Source organism: Episyrphus balteatus, chromosome 3 (assembly GCF_945859705.1).
Source record: "Episyrphus balteatus chromosome 3, idEpiBalt1.1, whole genome shotgun sequence".
NCBI lineage: Eukaryota > Metazoa > Arthropoda > Insecta > Diptera > Syrphidae > Episyrphus > Episyrphus balteatus.
This window is the reverse complement of record NC_079136.1, coordinates 24,367,157-24,392,626: the sequence shown is the minus strand read 5'-3', so window position 1 is coordinate 24,392,626 and position 25,470 is coordinate 24,367,157. Positions and strand designations below refer to the sequence as shown.

The following is a 25,470-nucleotide window of genomic DNA, read 5'->3' as shown; positions in this document are numbered from 1 at the left end:
TGTAGCCACCGCCTTAGAAAATATTTATTTTTTTAAGTTTAAATGTGTGCATGCCCTTATGTTAGACCGTTTGTTTTTCGAATATCGTAACAAGAGAAAATTCACAAAAAATGATAACAAACAGCTGGTCAAAACGAAACATCAAAACGCAGAACGTCAAACATTTGTGAAAAAACGCGCGAAATTCAACAGAAAAGCGAAAGCCAATAGAAACTACATCTACATTAAACTATCAAAAAATTGCGTTAATTTTACAGAAAAGTTATTTTTCCTATTAAATTAATGCAATTTAAATAAAAACAACTATTTAAAAAGAATACTAATATAATATAAACATTAATTAAAGAAGGTAAGAAAAAAGTAATTTTTGCATTAAAAAAAGTGATTTGTAGTAACACATTTTGGTTTTCTTTTTTTTTTTGTCCTCGAAAAATGTATTTGTAAATGATTTTTCTTTTCGATTGTAAGTAGTTAATTTTTTGGAAAACTTAAATATATTTATTTGTATATACTTTATTTTATAGAATGGTTTTTAACGACAGCTTTATGTCGGTCGATAATGATTCGCCTCGAAAGGATTCTGGAAATCCCAATAGATATTCCTGGGCTGAAGAAGTTATTGTTAATGAATATGGCATAGATGAAATGGAAAAGGTATGTTTATTTATTTAAAGCAAATTATTTTATTTATTTTATAAGATAATGTGTAACCAATAGAGTAAACGCAACTCCCTAGGAAAAAAATTTGTTGTCGAATTTTTTTCGGGGGAACCCCATAAAATGTTCCGCCTTTGCAGATTTTTAGATAGCCAAAATTTCAGCTCGATTGGATAAGTCTAAATGGTGCCGACACTCGCTCAAAGTATCAAAAATCTCTGTTTTTTCACTGTTTTTCGCAGAAAATTAGCTCTAGCTTCCAAACAGAGGGGGTTATTTTCACTTTTTATATATTAAATTAAAAGTAGTGTTGTTACACATAACTCCGATGCTAAACTTGTTTAGTTTTACTAATAAAAAAAAAATATTGTCATCAATTTAAATTTTCAGTACCTACCTCAAAAAGAGCTGAAGTGCAAACTCGATTTAAAATGAAACTTTCTATGTTATAGAAAGGTATCTAATCGAAATGCTTCTCGTATAATATATAATAATATATAATAATTTTATCAACAATAATAATATATAATAATTTTATCAACAATAGAGACACAGAGTAAAATTGACTGAAAAAAAGGGCACCCATTGAGGGTTGAACCTGCTGTTTTTTTTTATAGAAAAAAAAAAAAAATAAAATGCAGTTGTGAAATACATATTTGTTGTTTTTTTATGAAGTTTAAGCTTCACGAGTCGTTTCGTTGGTAGTTCAATAATTTTATTAAAATAAACTCGCGCTTTTTGCTAATTTTACTTTGTATGTAAAATAAATTAACTTAAAATAAAATGTGAGTATTAATTCTGTTGCGTTTTTGTTTTGATATTAAAAGAAGTTTTAACAATTTTAAGTGTTTTCAGCCGATTGAAAATAGACACAAGTTTTCTCAATGCACCTCCAAATCTTTTGCCCGGAAACCCGCATTTTAAAGAAGGCTTTAAAAAAGTGCAATCACTTAAAGTCGTAAATGACATGGCAGAAAGAGGAGTCAAATTAATAACCAATTTTAATAACCTTTTAACTAAAGATGAACAAAAACAATATGTACTTCAACAGTCAGTGAGTGCCGAAAATTGTATCCTGATGCTTCCAAAACTACTTTAAGTAAATCTCTTGACACATTTTTTTTTAGTAATTACTTCATTAGTTATGTATTAGAAATGTAATGGGGACTTTTCACGAGTCGATTTTTTCCGTGCGGCGAAGCTTTTCGACTCGTGTGAAAGGTAATTCATGAAAAGTAGGCATAAGACGATATTAAGTATTTTGTTTTTTTTTTTTAGAAATCTGTTAAATGTTTCATTTTTTTGTTAAAACAGTTAAAAAAAAAGTTTCATTTTAAATCGAGTCTGCTTTTCAGCTCTTTTTGAGGTAAGTACTGAAAATTTAAATTGATGACAATATTTTGTTTTTTTTAGTAAAACTAAAATTTAGCATCAGAGTTATGTGTAACAACACTACCTTTAATTTAATATATGTACAAAAAGTGAAAATAACCCCCTCTGTTTGGAAGCTAGAGCTAATTTACTGCGAAAAACAGTGAAAAAACAGAGATTTTTGATACTTTGAGCGAGTGTCGGCGCCATTTAGACTTATCAAATCGAGCTGAAATTTTGGCTATATAAAAATCTGCAAAGGCGGAACATTTTATGGGGTTCCCCCGACCAAATTTCGAAAATCGATTTCTTGCGGTCACTCTAGTAACCAATCATCATGAATCAGTATCATATTTTTCCTCATTAAAAGATTTTTAGTTAATTTTGCATTCACTTCCGCACTTCCCGCAAAGTAACAAACTTAGGTATATAAGTTTGGTTACTTCCTGTTTGACACACTCGTCTGGGAGGTCTTTCATCTGCCTTTCTACTTAGCTCTCTTTTAACCACGGGTCGAACTGCGGCATACGTTCTTTAACGTTTTGACTCTGTTTAATCAGAAGAAAATGATAGAGACATAAAGCGTCAATACGTTAACGTACGTATGCCGTAGTTCGACTCCAGAACTTTTTTTTTTTTTTCTAATCACGCATTAGAAAGTAAGTAAATTTAAGTATCATTAATTCTAACTTGGAGACGCAAAATTAAAGCATGCATAGTTGATTAGTTGATCAATGTATCTTTGGCAAAACGGAGATGTTTCACGTTTGTTTTTAACCCTTTACCGCACAGTAAAAAACCATAAAAACCATTAATACTTTAAAGTTTAAAAAAAAAATCTAGTTTTGTTTATATTCGAATTATATCATTATAAAACGCCATCTATAATGATTTGGGCGAGCATAATTATCCGCTAAAGTGGCCGAACTGGTGATAGGCAGGACGGAGCATATTTGAAAAATTTAAAATTGAATAAAAAATATAAAACAATGAGTAAGAACTTTTAAAAAAATATGCCAATAAAGGATATAATGTGATTATTATTGCTAATATATTTTTTCTTACATTTATCAAGTTTTAGTCATTTGAAAGTGGCATTTAGTGAATGGATCATATATGAGCCACCGTGCAGAAATGTTGCTCTCCTGTTGGTCCATATATGAGCCATCATGCAACAAGGGAACAAATTCTCTTTTTTTCTTATTATCTATACCCGTTTTTTTTACGTTTACGTGCGGAATGTTATAAATTTAATTTAAAATAGATTAAAAGGCCTTTTAATCTATTTTATTGAAAGTCATACAGTTCCAGCGCGTAGTTTTTACGTATAATTTATTTAATTTAATTTTTTTTTGTTCGTTTTCTGCTCAATGTGCCAAATATGATCCAAACCGGAAAACCCAAAATTTTCCGACTTTTAATCAAAAAATTGAAAAATCCTGAAACACGTGTATTTTTATTTAACATAATCTACCATATATATTTTTTTCACGCAAAAAAAAAATCATGTGGTAAGGGGTTAAATTGTTTTGTAGCTTTTTGATATTCACCCTGTTACTCTTATCGAAGTATTCGTTCGGAAGAAACTCAGAAAAAGAACTTACCTCCGATTGAAAATTAAATAACATACTTTTCAGTTATCCTTCCCTTAATAGCCTCTCATTGTACACATTATGTTGATTAACTTGTCTTTCGAATCTAGTTTGGAATATTTGTCGGATTAGTGCGCCGGTGCCCTTTTGCTCTTTGTGTCATCTCATTTTAACCGCTGATTTTCGAATGTTACCTGTTCAAGCGAACATCACTTGTAAAATCGTTTTTTCACACCATCGCAACAGGTTTTCATGCAGTCTTGAGAATGTACATGCTTCTTCTCGTACAGAAGGACCGAGATTACTAAGTTTTGATTCAGACTTCTTCTGGCTGACTAATTAAAATGCCTCCTTTCCCTAAAGAAAACAAAAGCGGCAGGGAACAATAAATTATAGTCCCGATCCCGATGGCAATCCTTCCATTATTCTAAAAAGATGACTAGCTATACACTATACTACTCACTGTTCTTTTCCTTTTATTATACGTACTTTATATCGTCACTTCAAACAACACTGCGATACCGCACTGCACTTATCATTTCCCTCCTATGTCCCCATATAATTTTAAGCTTGGTTTTGATCAGGGTCTTAATAATACTACAAAAAAAAAATACAACAACAAAACATAAAAAAACATGAAGACACGAACTTGCTTTTAGAACTCAAAACTTTTTGGTACAAAAATAAAAAAATCGTTCTTCAAATGAGAAAAAAAACTCTTTTTAAATGAAATCGAGCTTTAAAAAAATTTGTTATGCAGTTGAAATCTGTTTTATAAAGATGCATTTTTTAGAAAAACAAAATTCAAAATCGTTGGAGCCTTTTTTTAAAGAAATCAATTTTTTTTTATATAAGAAATTAAAGAAAAAAATTCAAAATAAAGTTGGTATGCCGTTTTGTAGCAACTACTTATCAACAGCCAAAACCAGAATTTCGTAAAAAAATCAATGTCCCTTTTTCGAAAATTGAAGGAGATAGTCAGATATAAAAAAAAAAACGTTTTTGTGGGAGGTACCGTTAAAATCGAATTAAACTATTACTCGAATATTTTAATCAAAATCGTAGAACTCATTTTTGAGAAAAAAAAAATTTTCCAAAATTGGTATATGACAAGTAACGTTATTTTTGGACCAAAAAAACCCCTCTGTACAGTGCCCAAAAACTGCTATGTACCTAGTTTAAAGTGAATCGGTCCTTCCGTAGCTCTATAATCGTAATATCATGTTTGATTGTTATCTCATTTCTTTTTTTTTTGAAGAATGCATAACTTGACAAATAAGGCTAAGCTAATATAAATAAACGGCTGTTGGACAACATGAACGATCTGCCCACCCCCACGCTTCATCGTGTCGGACCCTTTTCCTCAACTCCTGAACTTTTATACACAGCTGTTTGCATTTTTGAACCAGCGGGGCTCCTCAATCCTTCTTGAATAAGCGGACAAGTTTAGTTGAGGTGTAGCATGGTTATGAAACACCATAATTATTTTGTTGCTTTCATTCAAGTCCCTTAAAAATAGAACACGAACGCCTCAGTTGGTTTTGCCATGTTCAAAGGATAGGTCCTAAAACCCCGTCGAAAAGACAACATCATACAAGTTCCAATACGATTGCGAAGTAAGACCAAAAACACCTAGCTTCGGTGACAAAATGGGACAATTTTAAACCGGGAGGGCAATCAGTAATTCTGTCTAGATTGGAATTAGTGATTCCAACGCAACCCTCATCCGCTATTATTCCTTCTCTTAGAAGTGGCTTAGTGAAAAAAAAATTTTTCGTTACCAACCCATTCAAATTTCCTAATTTATTAAAATAGTGCGCTTTGAAGTAAAGAAAACTACTGAAAAGATTTTTTTTTATATTTTGAAAACTGCATAATTAACATACATTTTTGTTTATGTTTTAACTATTATTTTTCAGATTAAAAAAGTCCTTGATGAATGTGACGAAAGAAAATCGGTAACAATCAAACAAGAAATCAAAGAAGAGCCTGGAACAAGTAACATTAAACGTGAAGTTCAATCAGCAGAACGTGAAATTTCCATAGATTTCTTAGGTAAAAATATTTATAATTACTTTCATAGACATGATTACAATTTTCGAAACATCTTTCAGATAGTGTAAATGAACAAAAGTTTGAGAAATTAATCAAAGAGGAGAAACTTAAAACTCCCTTCAAACGGCGTCATTCGAATACTCCAAGCAATGAAAGTCGCTCGGGCAGCCCCAATAGTAGTGTACAAAGTGATAATGGAGGAGATATCAAGCCAAAAAATTACCGTCGAAGAGTTGATGAGAAACGTCCTAGACATAGCAGTCAAAGTTCCTCGTCGTCATCGAACCTAGCCAATGAAACTGATCCATCCATATTGGAAAGGAGGCAGAAACAAATCGATTATGGCAAAAATACTGTTGCTTATGATCGTTATATTGAAATGGTCCCAAAGTAAATAGAAACTCTTTTAAATCTTTCACTCTATTTTACTTATTTAATTTTTTCTTTTTTTCTAGAAATTTAAGAACTCGTGAACACCCTCGTACACCCAACAAGTTTGGTAAATATAGCCGACGTGCATTCGATGGATTGGTTAAAATTTGGCGCAAACAACTTCACTATTATGATCCTCCTAAAGAAGTAATTAAAAAAGAAGAGTTAAGTACGGACTCTGAAAGTGAATCTGATTAATTTTAAAATTAGGTTTGTTGATATATTAATCATAATCTTAACTATAAAAGTTATAACTGTACTGATAAAATATGAGCGGATGTTTTTTGTTTTTTATAAAGCTTCTCGAAATGTTTGTTGAATGAAGTTAAAGTTTTCTTTTTAAATAACATGCCTCATTAATTTATTAATTTTGTATTTGCAACGTTAATTATGTATTAATATACTTAAATAAATTTATATTAATATTTTTGAATTTTATTTTTTTTTTTTTTTTTTGTTAAAGCTGTTGATTAAAAAAAATTATTTGGCCCAAACTGGCGAGGAGGAGTTATTCGGCCTCACAATTACAAAATCCGATCGGGGTAACGAACGATTTGTATGAAAAACAAAATCCCAAATTGATTTGTATGAAATTTTCCATTACGTAATCCGTAATTGTTTTTTCGGGAATTGTAGCAAATTTCCGATAAAAACGGAATACGTGATGGTTCGACTATATCGGGAACCTAAGTACCAAGGAATCGTCCGAAAGTAGTCGTTTTCGGAAATTTTCACTTTTGGAACGAAATACAGAGAGGGCCCCAGTGCCATTTTAAAAATTTCCCAAAAGTGTGCATGCCAGTTCCTGGGTTCGCAAGACTGAAGGTCATTGGTGCTTTTAAAAGAGCATTCGCATGGACTTATTACATTTGTGATAATTGACAGTCACTTTTTTTTGTTTTTTGCTTTGTGGTTCGGCTGAAAATAAGTATTAGTATTTCAGCTAAAGTTTGCACAGCCTTTTAGGCTCAATTTCAATCTCCATTAGACATACAAGATTTTAAATTTTCCCGTTTTAAATGGAGGCTTTAAATTTTTTGGAGTGTGAATAAATTGGGCCTTAAACTATTTAATTAAAAAAAGACTTGTAGTTGTTTTTTTTCATTTGAATAGGGTTGCCACATATTCCTAACATGATTTTATTATTTTTTTCACTATTTACGCTTTTTTAGGATTTTTAAAAAATTTCGTCAAACTACAAAAAATTGACAAAATAAGTTGACATTTTTTCCTTTAAAATAGGGTTGCTACATAAAATTTAAACCTATTTTTTCATTCTCAGTTTCAAGTTATCTTTCATTTGACACCAATTTCAACCTCTAAGTTTGAGTTAAGTATCTTGACTTTCGTCTTTCCGACTATTTCGCACTTCCTGAATCCCAGTCTTTCTCACTCTGTGGCCATCTTATTCGTTGTATAAGTAAGTAAGAAGCAGAAAAAGTATTTAATTTTTTAAAGTTTTTTTAGAGAAGTTTCGACAGTAAACCTCCTGGGCAGTCCAAAACGCCATTTCACAGTTTGTCATTTCTTAAAATTATCATGTAGGTTCTTGGTCTTACCTTAAGCCAGCATGCCCATAAGCCTACTCTCTATGATCTTAAATATCTTCCAACCAAATAAAAACTCCAAATTGACAAGTTTTTTTTATATTTATTTTGATATTTTATTTTGGAAAGCAAAACAGAAAAAAATATTAGTTATACGTGATTAAGTTTGCTTAATAATCTACGGATATCAATGCTTTAGTATGTAGAACAATTCAATATTTTATTTAAATTTAATCTTCAATATACTCGAATGGCTCTGGTGGCTCAGGTTCCTTGGCATCGTCATTCTTAGGACCATAAGCTGCAACTGGTTCAACCAGTTCCTGATCTGCCTTGCCGGTATGTTGCATTACAATTATTCCACCAATAGTCACATCCTTTAGAGCTGTAAATGTTTGTCCCTCGGGAACACTCAGTACCTTAAGTTGTTGGCGCATAACACGAGCTGGATTTTGCAATATCTCAAAGTTTGGTTCGGGTTCTTTTTTCTCCTTTTTCTCTTCTTTGTCCTTGGCATCTTTACTATCCTTGCTTTCTTTTGATTCCTTTGCATCTTCTTCCTTCTTCTTCGATTCTTTCTCATCCTTCTTTTTCTTGTCGTCAGTAGCGCTAGTGGTTTCTTTAGTTTCTTCTTTCTCAGCAGGAGCATCTTCCTTCTTTACCGATGTTGTAGCTTTAGTGGTGTCCTCATCAACATCCATTTTATTATCTTCCTCCTTTTTGTCGGCTGTTTCACGACGCTTTTGACGAGCGGCAATAGACAAAACTGCAGTGGCAACCTTTTCGCGTTCTTCGGATTTCTTCTCTTCCAAAGCAGCTGGATATGCATAAAGTGACGGCTTTGCATTTGAACGGAATTCCATCTTTGGCATTTTCAACTCGGAATTCAAACCAATTACACAAGTTGGAGTGAATGCCAAGCAAAGGGAATGAGCCAATGGGAACCAATACCAGTACTGAGTGAATACGAGCATTCCGACGACAGCTTGAAGATTAGTATGACCTGTGCGAGACTGAAGACTTAAAGTGGCATTGCGACCTCCAGCATCGATGATACCTTGGGCAAGAATAGCTCCATATTTGGCCATCACATCTTCATGTTTGTTGCTAATCACCTCCGAATACAATTGACGGAAGAAATTGGTCTTGGGGCAAGTTTGATCGGTATGTTGAATAAGAATCATAGCCGAAGCGATGAGGGCTCCTTGACGGACGAAGTTAACAGGATCGAATTTAACCATTGGTTCGAGAAGGGCGATGGCTTCCCTTAAACCAGTGCCAGCACAAGCAATACCCAAAGCCATAGCTGCTCCGTAACGGACATGGGGATTATAAGATTCAGCCAAAAGACTGACCACAGATGGACACTGCTCGGGGGTGCGGAACAAGATGAAACCAATAGCAGTAACGGCAGCACGACGAACATCGTCATTGACATCGGAAACAGCAACGTGCAACAAACGGCGGATGGCCTTGTTGCTGCCACTTCCATTGTAAGCCATAGCAATGGTGTACATTCCAGATCGACGGAGAACAGGATCCTTGTCAGTTGACAAGCTGGTGACCAAAGGATCGGCTTCTTCCAAGCGAGCAAACATAGTCAAAGAAATACCAACAGCTAATCCTCGTAAGATTTTCTCGTGCTGAGTTTCCTGAGCATAAGAAACCATATCCTCAATAGATTGAGCATTTTTGGAGCCAAGCATAACCATTCCCATGGCAATACCAGCTGCTTCTCCAGTTACTGCATCGTCTTGGTACAAATTGAATTTCAATTGTTCATATAAATCTTGACGATGAGTTCCCATTGCAGCCAATCCCAAACCGAGACAACCTCCATGACGAACATTCTCATTTTGTGCATCTTTAAGTTGTTGTAGAAGATAGTCAATAATATTCGCACCATGATTGGCATGAATAAGACCAAGGGCATACAAACCACCACCCTCAGAGTATCCAGAACTTGGTCCAGCTTCCTTGGGTAGATAACTTTGCATCAAAGCCAACGAGTCTTTTTCGTGACCACGATGAATGACACCCAACGAAGCTGTGGCTGTTAGCTTGGCCCAATTGGTGGCTCTTGCCAACCAGTCTAAATTATCTCGCAAGAATTGATCACTAGTTGTACCAGCGTGCATAAATGCATTAGCTATAACTGTGGCTGTATGGCAAATTGATACACGCACGGCTTCCTTGGTTCCACGAAGAATTTGCAAATCAGCATGATTGCTGCGAATCAAGAATTGAAGTTGCAAGTCAATTGTAACTTCACCAGACAAAATTGAGATCAGCTTTTCAACGTTCTTTTGATGAGCCTTCTCAGAATCGTTGAGTGAATCGATGGTGCGTTCAATTTTAGCATCACCTGAAAAGACATAAGAAATCACTTTTGAAAAGTTTTTCGTAACACTTTATAAATGAAATTATTTAAATCAAATCTTGAGCAAAAAACAATTCAGATACATACAAAAGTGGAATGGGCTAACGAGCCAGTCGATAGAAACCGACGATTTCGCTACATGAATTGTCGATTTTAACTATCAACTATCGACTAGCACGTTAACCGATATGACATGATAATTTAAAATTATTCGATTACGTACTACATATAAGGTTTGATTAGTTATTCATACACGGCAGTTGTAATATTCGTTCGAATTTGAAAACGGAAACGAAAATTGAATCCGTTCGGAAACGGAAATTGAATCCGTACGGATTGAAAACGGTTGTTCTGATTTCCATTCAACTTTTTTGTTGGAGAATATTGTTTTCCGGTGGCAAGTTGCTACCCGAATAGTATGATTTAGTACAAGTGTAAGTAAGTTAAAATATTTATTTTTGAAGTAAATTATGCACTTAAAATTTATTATTTACATTTGTAACAGATTGAATAAAGAACAGACATCAACTGAAGTAGTAAGGAATTCTTACGAAACGTTGGGTTAAAAAATGGAATAAGGCTTTTTTATTTATTTGCATTCCAAAAACAAAAACTTTAAAAGAACCTAACATAACATAGTAAAAAAGAAATTAATATACTTCGTCAAAATTCTATCTGCAGCTTAATTTAGCTTCTTTTCTTATCGTCAGCTGCGTGTATAATACATGCGAACTCCAACTGCGGATCCGGATAGTCATACAAAAAAAAAAAAAAAAAACGCTCTTTACTTATGTGACACATTGGGCGCATTCACATCTGAAAAATGCACCTAAGATCTGGGATTCCTTGTGTCAACTGTAAATCCACTTCACTCAATAATAATTCTCGACTTTATTGCGATTTACAACTACCAATTGATAATTGATAAAAAATAAATTTCGTTATCTTATTAATTAACCAAAATTTGGAAAACAGAGATTGAGATCAAGTTCTCTAGCAACTTTGGCACTACAACTCAGGCCATTTTCGACCCCCCTCTAACTTCCACACCAAATATGCTAGAAATTTCAAACTCGCTACATTTGTTGAGCTGGTCAAAACCAAACTCCTCACAGCATCTTACAATGAGTACTTTCTGAGATATAGGGCTTCAAAAATCGCAAAAACCGTAACTGACTCACAGATCATCAAAATTATGGAGAACTTCCCGGCTTCCCGCTATCGTAGAAACTTGAAATTTTATACGGTGATAGGACTTGTGGTGTATACAAAGGAAAAAATCGAAAATTTGAGATTTTCAATTCAGGGGGCGTTTCCGTTGAATTTTCATCAAATATTACAGAGCACTTCTGATTATCGTAGAATCTTGAAATTTAGTAGAATGGTAGTTTATACAAACGAAAAAATTTTTAATCTGAGAATTTAAGTCAGAGGACATGGCAACCGCTCATTTTTACTGAATTTTCATCAAATGCAGAGATTTTCAATTCTACAGCCATACCTTGCAAAAAGTAGTGAGATCATAACTGTTAAAAAAAGATCCAAGTTCTCCTATGTTGAAATTATGCTGGTTTGGGTTCAAATTCGTATCAATAAAATTTTGATTGTTTACTTGGCAATTTTTGAAATAACTTTTAACTTGGTACACTTCTACATCTCAGTACTTTTTGTGCCAGCATAATTTCAACATAGAAGAACTTGGCTCTTTTTTTAACAGTAATGTTTTTGTTGTGATATAAAACCCAAAATTTCAGTATTTATTAACTATAAATTAATATTGATATACGCAATACGAGTGTCAGTTAAATTAACTAGTTATGAGCTGATGGGAACAGAACTTATTATGTTTACTTAAATATTTTCCTAATAGGTACCAGACTTCAATTTTTGAAACATTTTGATTCCTGTTTCGACTAAAGCATGAATGATAGGTCCGCAAATCATATCATTTCGAATTTCAAATCGTATAAGAGATAATTTTTTATTTGGAAGCAAATAGGCTACAAGATTTCTGTTGGGTCATATCGTCGGTGAAACCAGAAAAGTGTGTAACTCCAAATTTTCGGAAAATTAGATTTGAATGCCATCAACCTGATATCTACCGTTCCTTAAACTGGGAATCTCCTTAAAGTTAATAGTTAGAAAATGGAAACTCATACAAAAGTCTTCAAAACGATGAGGTTTTAATACTCTCCTATAAAATTTGAATCGGTGATTGTTAAAACAATATAAGTAACATTTTTTTTTTTTTTTCAGGAGAGACAAAAAACTCTGTATTTTTGACGACGCGGCCGCATTGACAATTTTAGCTTTAAATTCGGTTTAGAGGTCTTGTTGGAAGTTAAAACTAACTAAAAGTTTTTAAAAAATATCTTTATCAAAGAAGATTTAACAAAAAATAAATATTTTGTATATGTTGTTTTAACACCCAACGTTTTGTTGGGAGTCAAAACCACTTAATTACTTGGAAATAATGTTGTTTTGAAACTTATTTTACATCCAAAGTATTAGCAAATTTAATGGAAATGAATAAAAGACCATCATAATTCAGCAATTTTATTAATACATACATTAAAAAACAAGAACATTAAACAAAAAGGTGAAAGTGGACGTTCCACGGCCAGCAATGAATTTGTTATTTTTTGACGTAGTTAAGTCTTACTAATATTGTGCAAAAGTTTTATCCTTGTGACGTAGGTACTTTAAAATAGTATTTTGCATTTAACACTTTTTATTGATTGGATCATTTAATTTTAATGTTTATTTGAAGTGAAAAATATGATGGTTTGTAATTTTCCCTGAGTTTAAAGACCTTGATTTTGAATATCAAACCAATAGAACCCAAACTAGAAGCCTTTAAGACAAGATTTAAGAATTTTTTTTAGTTTGCATTTTCAATTCTTTGCTGGTATTAATAGCTTGAAAACTCTAGAACAAAAAGTCGAAGTTAATGGCTCAGGAAAAATAACAGAGCATCATATTTTATATACAAAATAAAAATTAAATTCAATATGTCCTTCACACATTGCAAGATGCATTACCAATACTAATATTGCAATATCTTACATTCTTAATCCAAATGCAGAGAAAAATTCATAGTAAAACTTTTTCCTAAGATATAACTTTTTTCATTTGGTACCAAACCCAATTTAATTTATTAACAAGAACATTTTGAAAGATGCAATTCCATTCGAGTGACCGCGAACAACTGACTGACACTAAATCATCGAAAAACTGTAAGAAACAACAGTTTACTTACTTCGTTTTTCCAGCGTTGAATGTAAAAAAAAAACAAATTAATATGAAGTACTTAAGGTGTTTTAGCACTCAATTTCAAAATTGGCAGAAGAGATATGTTGTTTTAGCACTAAATGCGTATTTTAGCCTCGAAATTTTATATGATCCAAATATCAAATCATGTTGGTTTTGCTCTCAACGCTAGCTCTACCCATAAGCAATGCAAAACAGTTATAAAAGTGGTTTCAAAAAATTTGTCACTTATGTTGTTTTAACAATCACCGATTCATTTGCTAAAATGGAGGAACATAAAAAAGGTTGGAAATAAATATAAAGTTCTTTTTAGCACCAATCCAATTGGATTGTCGCCATTAAAAAGACAAGTTAGGCTAGAGTACTCGAGAGTTGATGAGAGGAGAACGATAAAAACAAACGCATTTTTTTCTAATAAGAGCTCAAATACTGAGTCAAAGCATAAGCGCTATCAGCTCGCATAAAAACAATGTTATTTGCTTTTGACGCTTTTCTCGACTCATATCACCGATCACCGGCCTCCCAACAACTTCAGTTCCATGAAATGTTGAAATTTTAAGCATCCACATTACAATTTGAATGGTACTAGTACATTTGATATTTTTCTTAAATCGTCTTAACAAATACAAAAAAATAATATGAAATGTAAAATAAAATTAATGATAAAACAAATCTAAATTCAAGCTTACCTTCACTATCCTCTACTGTTGGCTTAGCTGGTGCCTCTTCAGCAGACTTTGCCTTTTCTTCATCAGTTTTTGAGTCCTCACTAGAAGTACCTTGTGGCTTAAATGTACTTGGCAAAGCAGCTGGAATTGGAGCAGTTTCCTTCAAAGCTTGAAGTACTTTTCCCAAAAACTCTTGAGTAGCAGATTCATACAAATCGAAAGCAATTTGATAAGCCATCAAGTTATTGCTCTCAACTGAAGTGCGAGTTAATTTATCCAACACTTCTGCAACTGCAAGAGGGTCTTCAAGGAAAATCAAACATTGACACATGTTAACGTAATCTGGAACACCCAAATCGCTGTACAATCCAACTAAACAACGCAAAACTTCATTGCGGAAACCACGATTTTGAATTAAAGACATGGTCACATTGTAAGCGTATGCCAACATTCCAGCCACGTCATCAGACTTCATGATGGAAGCTTCAAAAATGTCCATGCGACGTGTTTCGAGAGCGATTCCTAATGCCTGACGGAATTGTCCGTCATCTAAGCAACGTTGAATCATGCGATTGACAATTCCTTCAAGACGACTATCAACGGGCTTGGCTTCTTTGGGATTTTCAATGAATGCCACTCTTTGGGCGATATAGAAATCAATGCATTTGGCTATGATAGTTTCAGTGTACTCATTTCGGGCATTTACATCGAATAAGTCACCAGCTCCGAGAGCATAAGTTAGAGCATCTTCAAATGAACCCAAATGATAAAAGACTTTGGATGCAACAATGCCAGCCAATTTGTTTTCGGGAAATGCACGATCTTCATGAAGCATTTCGATCTTTTCAATTGACTCGGAAATTTCTGGCCAAAATTCATCGACAATATTGTCGAGTTTTTTTAAAGCAAAAACCTTCAAATCAGGCATTTGTTCGTCCAGAAGGGATATAATCCCAGCTGCAGATGTGAGACTCATTTTTTGTGGTCTACCAAAAAAATATATATGTAAAATACAAGTTAAAATACTTGGCTCAAAAGAACAAAAAAAAAGGAGGATTACAAAATGGCACTCACCTTTCTTATAATTTCGGGTTCACAAAGAAATCAAATTTATTTCAAAGTTAAATTTGTAGATTAAGTTTGCAAGTTTATCTAAAATTTATTAGCACGGTATTTAGAAGATTAATAATTGTTTAATTTTTTGTATTTTATTTACTTTTTTTTTACCTTTATATTTTTGTAATAATTTTTGCCGGAATGGTCACGGTGATGAAGAATCGACTTTTTTTGTTAAAAAAATTTTGTGCAAATCACCATTTTTTCATTTTTCTTTTGTGACATTTGGATAGGCGGCCATATTTCGAGACTCGATTGAAACTCGAAAGGAAGTGTTTGGAAAATGGGTTAAAGCATATACGTTCTAGTTTAACTTTTAACTTTAGGCAGAAATTGTACAAAGTAAAGTTTTAACTACAAGTGGTCAGCTTAAACTTGAGGAAAAAGTCTCAACTTTTGAGTAAAGGCTTAACTACATTGGCTTAAAAAGTGAAAAAGTACAAAAGTGAAAATTTTTAAACTCATTTTTGTATAGTTTTTCGGGCTGGAATATTAAAACAAATGATGCAGAAAGCTTATTTTATGGTCTAAAAAAACAATTTGTATTCTCTTTTTCACAAAACAATTGCAAATATTTTCACTTTTGTACTTTTTTCAAAAAGTGGTGTATGTAGTAAAGCTTTAACTATGAATTCCATCCTTGACATTTTATGAATTAGGTAATTAATGTAAGAACAGTGCACTTGATTTATTAAAATAGTGCACAAATTGGTTTTAAAACAAAAAATATATATTTAAAAAAAAAACTAAAAATACGCACTAAAAACTATGAAATAATTTAATTGACTTATATTAGAAATGATTAAATCAGAAAGCGTCGAGCGCTTTATAAAAGTACAAGCAACAAAAATGCGCTCTACGCTTTTTGATCTAATCATTTCCAATAAGTCAATTAAATTATTTTATAGTTTTTAGTTCTTTAAAGTCTTATCATGATTGAAAGTAGGTTCAATTCGACTTGGGTTGTATTAGCCTCCAAAGCCCCTCTCTTTCAGAGAAATACAAGTCGCTTGTGTTGAAATTTTATGCAATGTCTGATTATAAAATAAGCTGAAAGCTGCTAAAGCGAAACGAAAAATCTCGTACAAAAAAAAAAAAACTTTTCAATGGAAACAGTTTTGTTAGCTTTTTTTCAAATTTTGTTTAATTTAACTTTAAACGTATTTATTTTATGGTTTCGTTTGTGTTAATTTAAGGCTAAGAACATTTTTCGTTTCGCTGCAGAAGCGTACTACGCTTGAAACTGAAAGGGTCACTATGGCGTATGTGGAACATATTTTTTTTAAACGCTACCATTTCACTTTTGTGAACCATATCCTTACTTTCGGAATATGAAATAATTACCCTATATCTTTTATATTTAACAATGGTGCTTACTAAGTTGTCCTTGGGGGTATTTAGACCTGGATGTCCATTTGTGGGGTTGGTTGATTTGGGTTGGTTTGGTTAAGCAGCAGCGGTGGAATATCGACTGGGTATCGGTGTAAAATAAAATTCTCCTCGTCGATCATCCAGGATATCCAATACCTAGGTTCGAGTAGTCGTTGAATCCGTTTTCCAAAATGATCTCAACAATGGAAAATAATTCATTTCACATAAGCCCAAAATACACAAATCATCGATAAAAATAAGAAATGTGTTTTAAAATACAAAGGTAACAAATATAGATTATGCTTCTCTAAATATCACAAACGCAGCATTTTGTTATTTGAAATTAAAAATCACTATAGTAAGTGCCGGTTATAATATTCAGAGAATAACAAAAATCATATTTAAATAACATATACGACTGGATACCATCTCTAATCACATGGTGCTGACGTTAGGCTTCCAGTCATCTTAAAAGCCAAGTCATATGAAGCCAAGTTGAACTTACGACACCAATACGTATATAGAGTCAGCAGATAAGAGTGATACATTATTGATGAGTTGTGTTTTGCACCAGAGCAGTGGTCCAAGGTTCGAAAACCCAGACAGTCGAATGTTGTATTTTTTTTACATCTGAATTTCGATTGTGTGATCTATAAGTTTCGAGCCAAATAAGTCAGTTGAAAAAAAAAATGATTACCTTATGACGTTATCACGTAAAATTATCGTCCGTAAACCGACTTTACAGACAAACAATATATTTTTTTTAACACTTGGTAATTACCTTTAACTTCTGGGGTACCATTTTCAAATCTTAGGCACAACCAGATACATCCTTCTCTTAACCAAATATAAAACCCCTTCTTCTGGTGTAGCATAAGTTGAATTCGAGATACAGTTAAACTATTCATATATTGGGAAAAAAAAAACAGTGTAGGATTTTGATGTGTGTAGATGAATCGATCAATCCTTCAGATCTTCAAGTTCATGTTGTTGTTTTTAGAACCAAGAAATTCAAAATCTCAACAAAAAGCTTACTGAAAAACAGAATTAGCCCTATCGTGAGTTTCACGATATATTTTTGTTCCCCCGGAATTTTAGAAGGTATAGCGAGTTTTTTGTTCACCACCAAAATTAAAGTGAGAAAAGAGCTGTCGACCTGAAACTTACGATTGGCCTGAATGTCAAAGTCGCTAGAGAACTTAGACAAGCATCGTTCTTCTTCCTAAATTTGAATATCGATATCAAGAGTTCGATCATAGCTGATCTTTATTACATTTTTCTACTGGAGAACCTTGCTTTACTAGAAAAAAAAAAAAAATCAAAAATTACCTTGGTAAATGTAGACATATATTCCTTGATCTTTAATAAATTTTTCATATAATTCAACTTGAAATTTTAACCATATTTATTCATGCTCATAAAAATCATCAACATTTAAATTAAATTTATAAAAAAAAAAATACATATTTCTACAAACAAACTACTTCTTCTTTTTAACTGGCTTCGCCAAATCCAGTCCAAGAATATTTTTCGCCGGTATCTTATACGTTTCCGTTAGCAAATTGAATATAAATCGCACTTGATTTCCTTGAACTTGCAACATTTCACGATTCTGATTTGGTACTTTAACTATCGTTGTTGATGCAGCAGCTCCTTGTTTACAAAGTTTAATAAACTCTGGTAAAATAATCCCATAGCATTCAATATTACTGACTAAAGTGACTTTCTTATTTCCCGATCTTGTAGCCAAAGACATTTGAATTAATGGTTTATTCTTGGGAACATCTTTTGTGCTTCTCATTTCATAAGTATGTTTCATTTTACTAATGATTATATTATAGACAGTATCTAGAGGAGCTTCAGCTCGACCACATATTTGCTGAAGACATTCATCAAGTTTGATTGACTTCTTGACTGGATCAGCTACTGGAAGATTATTCTTACTTACATATTCCCGAAGAACTCTCTTTACTTGAACACTTGAAATACCCTCACCTCTTTTAAAGTTCATTTTTGTAAAGAAAGCTACTACCGCATCTGTGACCAGATAGAGTTCGGTCATTTCAGAATGATACAATGGCTGTTGACCATTTTCCTTATCTTCACCAGGAGATTTAGCATCTGCAATAAAGTTAACAAGCTCGGGATGATCATAGTCAATTGATATGATTTTATCGATTCCTTTGGTTTCTTCCCGAACCACAATGAAGCCTTCATTAATCATTTCGTTTAGGAAATTTGAAAGCTTTTTGTATTTTGTCTTCTTTAGATCGATTTGAGTCTTGGCTTCTGGGACAACATGAAGACGATAAAAGTTACTTGTAAGAAGGGGTAGGTTTATTTCTTTTCCATGATGTTTGAGAGCAGTTAAGAAAGCATTCCGGAGGATTGTGTCAGCAATTGACACTGCATCCGGTTCAGGTTCTGGTTGGATTTCCAGATTTTCCAGATCTTCTGACAAATTATTCTCAGACAACTCTGTGTCTTGATTCTGATTCTCTTTGTCTTCATTTGCATTCAACTGATCTACTTTAGGAATAGGTAATTCAGGACTTACCTTCGTCTTGGCTACAGGTTCAGTTCCAAGAGCTGGAAAATCATCTTCTGTTAACTTGGCTGGAGCTTTATCAGGAATTTGTGATACCAAAGAAGGTTCATGCCCCCAAAGCTTGTCTCCAAATATATGCAACATCTTAACCGCCGATCCATGACCACCACACATGTACAAATCATCACTGGACCTTGTCAACACTCCAACTCCTACAGCGGAGTCATTTGTTGTCAAATTAATTGCAATAAGTTGACCTTTCTTATAACGTCCATACATATTCATGCCAACACCTTGATGAACAACACCGGGCAACATGAGATCAGCTCCATTTGAGAGTTTTGGCAGGACACCGGCGTGTGTTTTAAAGTATGGCAGAAGATCGGGGACTATCCACATTGTGTACAATGTAGGTACTAATACACCACCTTCAGCTTCGAAGAACATTGGTAGTTTGTCAACACAATAAACTAAAGTGTGGAAGTCAGAGTGGGTGGTAATCTTCAACATAGTGACGGCCGATTTGTTTGGAATGAGTTGTTGAATTTGCTCATTGGTTATATCGGGAAATGCTTGTTGGATGCGAAGTCGGAGACGCTTGCTGTCGGAGCCTTTAAGTGGAGCATTGCTCTTTAGTTTGTAAGGTTTTAAAAACATTTGTAATTTGCTAGAGAAATTCGTAAAAAGGACAACACAAGCAAGTTGCTAGAAGGAAACTTCAGTAGTTTACAGGCACAAAAGTGACAGATGTCATTTTGACGTTTTGACAACTGTCAAAAACCAATTCAGCGTTCTCGGAGTAATTTAGTCCGAATAATGCTGAATTATATCAGAAAATGTGAAATTAAGTTCCGTTTCCGGTAGAGATTTCGGGGACGTTATAATTTTAAATGAGATATACAGTACATTGTACTGTAAATACTTGGGTAAATTGTATTTAAGGCCATGTGTGAATTGGGCTAATTTATAGGCTTTAATAAACACTAATGGTTATTAAAACCGCACCAGAAAGTTCTAAGAGAATACACTTCTTGTACGCAACAGTTTTTTTTTTCAAAGTTTTTGAACGTTATTTCTTATAGCGATAGAAACTCGTTAATAAAATTTCTGTGGAGTACTCAACAATGTTTGATTAAAAGAAAGAAAAAAAAACTGTGTTACAATATGTACATTATGTTGTATATTGCTATTGATATTTTTTTAATAGAGTTTAGTTTGATTCGGGTCTACTACTACTCAAGTTGCACAATGGTGTATAAATTGGTGTAAATTCATTAATTTTGGTGTAAAATTGAGGAAATTGAAAAAATATGGTGTATTTCTCAAAATTATTGGCATAAAAATTATACCACTGTCTTTTCTGTAAAAAAATTTAAACATTTTTTTTTTAAGATTCAGTGCAAAAAATACACTTAAATTCAGTTGTTTTTATAATATTAATGGTGCATAAAATTATTCGATTCTGAAATCAACCAAAACGGTATATTTTGTACACTCTCTTTGGTGTAGGAAGTACACCCTGTGGACATAAAATTCACCAGAATGCAAAAGTGGGAGACGACATATTTTTCAATGGCCGCCATTTAAAAAAAGAAGACAGGGATTAATTATTATTTTTCTTATAATAGTATATTTATCGACCTAATTATCCCGCATTCTTGTTTTTTTCGATTCGGTATATTATATTATAAAAGAACTCTTCTAAAAAAATGTAAAAACAACAGAAAAATTATAATTTTTGAAAAACTGATCTTTAAAATCGAAAAAATAATTATTAATTCACTGACACTTTTGAGGCGCTCAATTTTTAGAGGGTGTAGTATCTTAAATTAGTAGACAGAAAGTGTTTCGTTTTAAAATTTGGCAAATAAATTCATATTTAACCATTAGTTTCTTATGGCAATATTATGAATAAAAATTCATTTTCATTTATTTCATAAGAAATGGTGTGAATTAGAACTCATCAAACTGTTTGAGGTAAAAAATAAACTTTTGCTCAAATTTTAATTCTGAATAATTTAAATGGTGTATTTTATCCATAGATTTATTGTGTATTTTTCAATTTCAAAGGGATAATTTTCACCAAAAACCAGATCATTTAATATACCACTAGCGCCATTTATACACCAAAAATCGGTATATTTTTTTTAACCACCGGAGTTTATAATATACGAGCAAATGGTGTATTTTTTATATTAAAAATGTATATCACGAAAGTGCAAAAATACACCAAATATTTTGGTGTATTTTAGACTTTTGTGCTACTTGAGATAAGGGCCAATGGTTTTATCTTAACGCACTCTTTTCACTCGATTTCCAAATATATTTATGTAGGTCCATGAATGTACTTTGTACATATACACAAATTGAAAACAAAAAATTTTCAAGCAATTATGACTTCAAAAAGCTTTTATCAATCAATTAAATTCAAAGTTTATTGAGACTTTCTTTTAAACACATTTTTACTTCCAAAATACGTACTATATTTGTTGAGATAATAAAATAATAATAAATAAAGTAGATTTAGAAAGTCAGTCTGTCTGTTTAATTAATTTAATTTTCTCAAAAACGACTCCTACGATTTTCATAATAAGAAGACCTTGTATGTAAAACCTGTTTAATTGGACCACCCTTGGGACCGAAGAAAAGTGGTCCGATTAGGAGGTGGTCCACTTATAGAGGTTCCTTTTTAATCGGACCGGTCCATTTAGAAAAAATTTTCTCTCATTCATACACTACTGGAAAAAATTAAGGGATCAAAAAAAAAATTCCAAATTTTTGGGCAATTTTCAACAGGCCGTAACTTCGAAAGAAATGGTAGTACAAGAAATCGATAAAGAAGGAAATTGTATGTCCAAGTGTCTAGTTTTTGGTATAGAACTTTAAAATTTTTTAACCTCTGCGGTTTTTGAGTGATCGCAGAAAAACCAGCAACAAAAAAATTTTCAAATTTTTTTTAGTTTTTTTTTGGTCTACGAGCGTTTTTTAGCTTAACCACTATAAGGATCGGATACTTTCTTCATTTAGCTTTAATTTGGTTTTTTGAAAACCTCGATACGTCCACTTCTCGCCGAGATATCGGTCTTCAAATGGAAAAGGATCCTTTTGTCTTTGATTATCGATATCTCAGCAACCAATGATCGCACAGAAAGTTAAAGGTGGGTTTCAAGAACTTCAATGAATTTTACTTAACGACTAGCCATTGCTTTTCCGAAAAAAATTTTTTTTCTTATTGTCACATGAATTGAATACAACAAAAAAAGGGCTTTTGGTGGTTTTTTGGAAAATCGAGCGCTAGATCGAAAATATTGAGGGAACCACTAATGTTAAGTGTGCCTTTTACAGTTAAATATGGGCAAAAAAATCCTACAAAAAATCAAATTAATCCAGCCAGCCGTTTTTTTGTTTCACTCGATCAAATTTTTGAAAAAATTAAAGGATCACGTTTTTTGCTCTGAAAAGCTCAATTTTTTTTTCTCATTTTTTAATGAGAAAAAAAATTGTTTTTCCTAGCTTTTTCCACATTTTTGCTCCAGAAAAAGCTTAAATTTAAAACAAAAAATAAAATTCAAAAAAAGAAAAAAAATTAAAAAAAAAAATTCAAAAAATAAAATTTTTTTCTCTTAAACTTTTCAAGAGAAAAAAAATACAAAAAAAAATTTTTTTTAATTGTTTAAACATTTTTTTTTTGAAATTTTCTAACCCACGTAAAAATGACAACAAATATAGGCACCAACAATTTTCAAAAAGCTTTTAACTTTAACTTTAACATTCTTTTTCAAATCAATTTCACAAAACAATCAACTTCAAAAACTCTATTGCACTGTCAAATTGTTTCCTTTGCCAAGAAACGAAAAATAAAATTAAACATTTTGAGTAATCCCCGCCTATAACAAATGTAACTTTGCAAAATTGGCCAAGAAAAAAAAATGGGATGCATATGTATAAGAACATTGAACACACATGTTTCATATTTTTGACTTTTGGTCCAATTAAACAGGTAAAACAATAAGCAAAGAATGTTATAAAGGTGGTCCATGGTCCGATTAGCAGTTGTCCCGATTGTAGAGGGAAATTTGTATGAAAAATAGCAGGGAAAGCATTAAGTGCGGTCCGAATAGGAGGTGGTCCGATTATAGAGTGTCCCAATTAGCAGGTTTTACTGTATATAGAGAAGGTCTATCTTTTAATGAACATTTTTTTTTTCGAAAATTATTACAATTAAAATAAGTAATAAAATAAATATAATATAAAAATCTTTGTAATTTCGAAAATCATTATAATTAACCGGAACCATAGAACCGTTTTTGCTTTTGTTTTAATCAAGTTTTCTTTCAAACTACTTATTCGATTTCAACGATTCTTTTTGTGACAAAGCATTTACATATTATTTTAATATATGTAAATACAAAATTAAATTTTTGAAAAAAATAATATTTTTATTTAAAAAATAATTGTAACTTTTTTTTTTGAAAAATAAAATTTTAGAAAACGGGACATTGAAATTTTGATTTTAAGTGTTGATTTATAATTGCTACAAAATGATATATATACCAATTTAGTTTCTTAACTTTTTTTCAAAAAATTATTTATAAAAAAATTAGTTTTTTAAAAAACGGTTCTAACGATATTGAAATTTTTTTCCTTAAAAATGTCCATTAATACCAAAAAGAAATTAAATTGCATACTTATTTTGGAGCTCAATGTGATTTAAGATTTTGAAAAATGAATATTGTTTCTTTTTTAATTTTTTTTTTTTTTTTTCTTATAAGTTTATCAAATTTGTATAAAAAGTTTTAAAAAATTAAGCAACTTGAGCTCTTAGAGTATTCTTCGTGCATTTTATTTTTTAGTAATAATAAGTAATAATAGTAACACTAGGTTTTGTTGCTTATATCGAATTGGTCTTATAAGTTAAATCTATAAGAATGAATTTAAAATTCAAACTCCATCTTTTTTTTTCTCGAACATCATTTTTAACATTTGCCTGCACGCCAACTCAAAAAGTTCTCAACCTATATTGCTCTAATTTGAAGAGATTTTCTCTATATCATTAGCATCTATTTGAATTGAAAATATATGTGATTCGACATTAAAATAAAATTAAAATTCTTCATTTCTTTATTATTACATCATCAGTCAGTATTTGATTTTTTTTAGAACTATGACAGACAAAAATTGTAGCCTTCAGAATGCACGAAGATCGATTCCTAAACTTCGGCCGTATACCTATAATGCCTATAAATCTGCCATGCTTCCGTGAAAAAATTAACCAATTTGTATCTCTAATATTAGTTAAAAAAGCCAAGATAAGTGAATTTTAAATAAAAACTTCTGAGTTAGAAAAATTATATTCCTCCATTAAATTATAAGTCCTTAAAACATCGAACTTATAGAGAAATATACTTCACTCACAATTATTCTGAATGCCTCAATTATGTGCTGTCTATTAGAAATTTTGGTTTTATCGTATAAAATAAAAATGTGTGAATGTTTCATTAAAAATGACAAAGAGTTATTATGGCATCTAATATTTCTTAAATAATAAAGCTTACAAATGAGTCTAATATAAATTAACATCACTATATTGCCTGATAAAACAAAAACACTATTGCATCGGCATCGACATCGGCATGATGCATTTGCTTGCAGCTACATAAACTTGAATTTAATATATTTCTTTAAAACACGAATTTGAACAACAGAAATTAACTCAATCGTGATCCCCCAAGTGAGTCAATTGTCTGTCCAAAAGACAAAATAGAACTAAACAAAAGTTTGAGTGAATTTTCCATCCCTCCCTCAGGGCGAATTATATCACACATTCGCCCGAGTGACCGAACATAGTCTGTTCACTGTTCCTACCGCACATAGTGCTACATTGATCTCTTTGCACAGCAATGTTCCAGTTTTCAACATAACTTAGTTACTGTCACTATTAGTCCAATAAATGAAGCTAAAAAAAAGGGGGTTACCCTACAAAAGGTCCGGTAGTTCTAAATTTTTGATATGTTGTTAGGTATGGTTAGTAGATAGAAAAACCAAATTTCCACAACCACGCCCCCTCCGCCCCCTTCAGCATCACCGAAAAACCATAGAAATCTGGCACTTTTTTCACTTTTATGCCCATAACTTTCTTCTGGTGCATTTTATTGAAAAAAAGTTGTTGGTAGACTTGTAGAAAACATAATTTCCTACGAAAATGACCTTGGTAGTATTTTTATACATCCAAAAACAACGAAGTTATGAAGCTTCCAAAAACATGTAAAATTTCGGATTTTGCAATATTTTCAGTTTCTTGTCACTTAACAGTGCTATAACTCTTTAACAATTGACTTTTACGCAAAAGTCTTCATAATCAATCTTATAGACAATTTAATTACCTAAAATAAAATGTAACCCACTTTGATTTTGTGAATCAAATAACCGAGTTAGGGCTAAAATAGTAAAAAAGTATTTTTGA

At 32.1% G+C, this 25,470-nt stretch overlaps 3 protein-coding genes across 4 annotated transcripts; 1 reads left to right on the top strand and 2 right to left on the bottom strand.

The window, feature by feature from the left end:
• Positions 1 to 182: 182 nt before the first annotated feature.
• LOC129916282 (histone RNA hairpin-binding protein) lies at positions 183 to 6,545 on the top strand. 2 transcript variants are annotated; one of them, XM_055996135.1, is made up of 5 exons: positions 183 to 349; positions 525 to 654; positions 5,540 to 5,675; positions 5,735 to 6,065; positions 6,131 to 6,545. In XM_055996135.1, the coding sequence occupies exons 2-5, from the start codon at positions 526 to 528 to the stop codon at positions 6,303 to 6,305; spliced, it is 771 nt and encodes a 256-aa protein (XP_055852110.1). In that variant the 5' UTR covers positions 183 to 349; position 525; the 3' UTR covers positions 6,306 to 6,545. The 2 variants fall into 2 exon arrangements, with proteins under 2 accessions (XP_055852110.1, XP_055852111.1); XM_055996136.1 differs by having other exon boundaries at positions 199 to 349; positions 543 to 654.
• Positions 6,546 to 7,735: 1,190 nt separating this feature from the next.
• Positions 7,736 to 15,324, bottom strand: LOC129914415 (26S proteasome non-ATPase regulatory subunit 1). Its single transcript, XM_055993662.1, has 4 exons — positions 15,200 to 15,324; positions 15,047 to 15,124; positions 13,994 to 14,958; positions 7,736 to 10,019 (listed from the first exon to the last, which is right to left on the bottom strand). The coding sequence occupies exons 3-4, from the start codon at positions 14,946 to 14,948 to the stop codon at positions 7,885 to 7,887; spliced, it is 3,090 nt and encodes a 1,029-aa protein (XP_055849637.1). The 5' UTR covers positions 14,949 to 14,958; positions 15,047 to 15,124; positions 15,200 to 15,324; the 3' UTR covers positions 7,736 to 7,884.
• A 2,516-nt stretch (positions 15,325 to 17,840) lies between these two features.
• Positions 17,841 to 19,764, bottom strand: LOC129916080 (eukaryotic translation initiation factor 2D). Its single transcript, XM_055995859.1, has one exon. It carries the CDS (start codon positions 19,662 to 19,664, stop codon positions 17,940 to 17,942), a length of 1,725 nt encoding a protein of 574 aa, XP_055851834.1. The 5' UTR covers positions 19,665 to 19,764; the 3' UTR covers positions 17,841 to 17,939.
• Between the last annotated feature and the right edge of the window lie 5,706 nt (positions 19,765 to 25,470).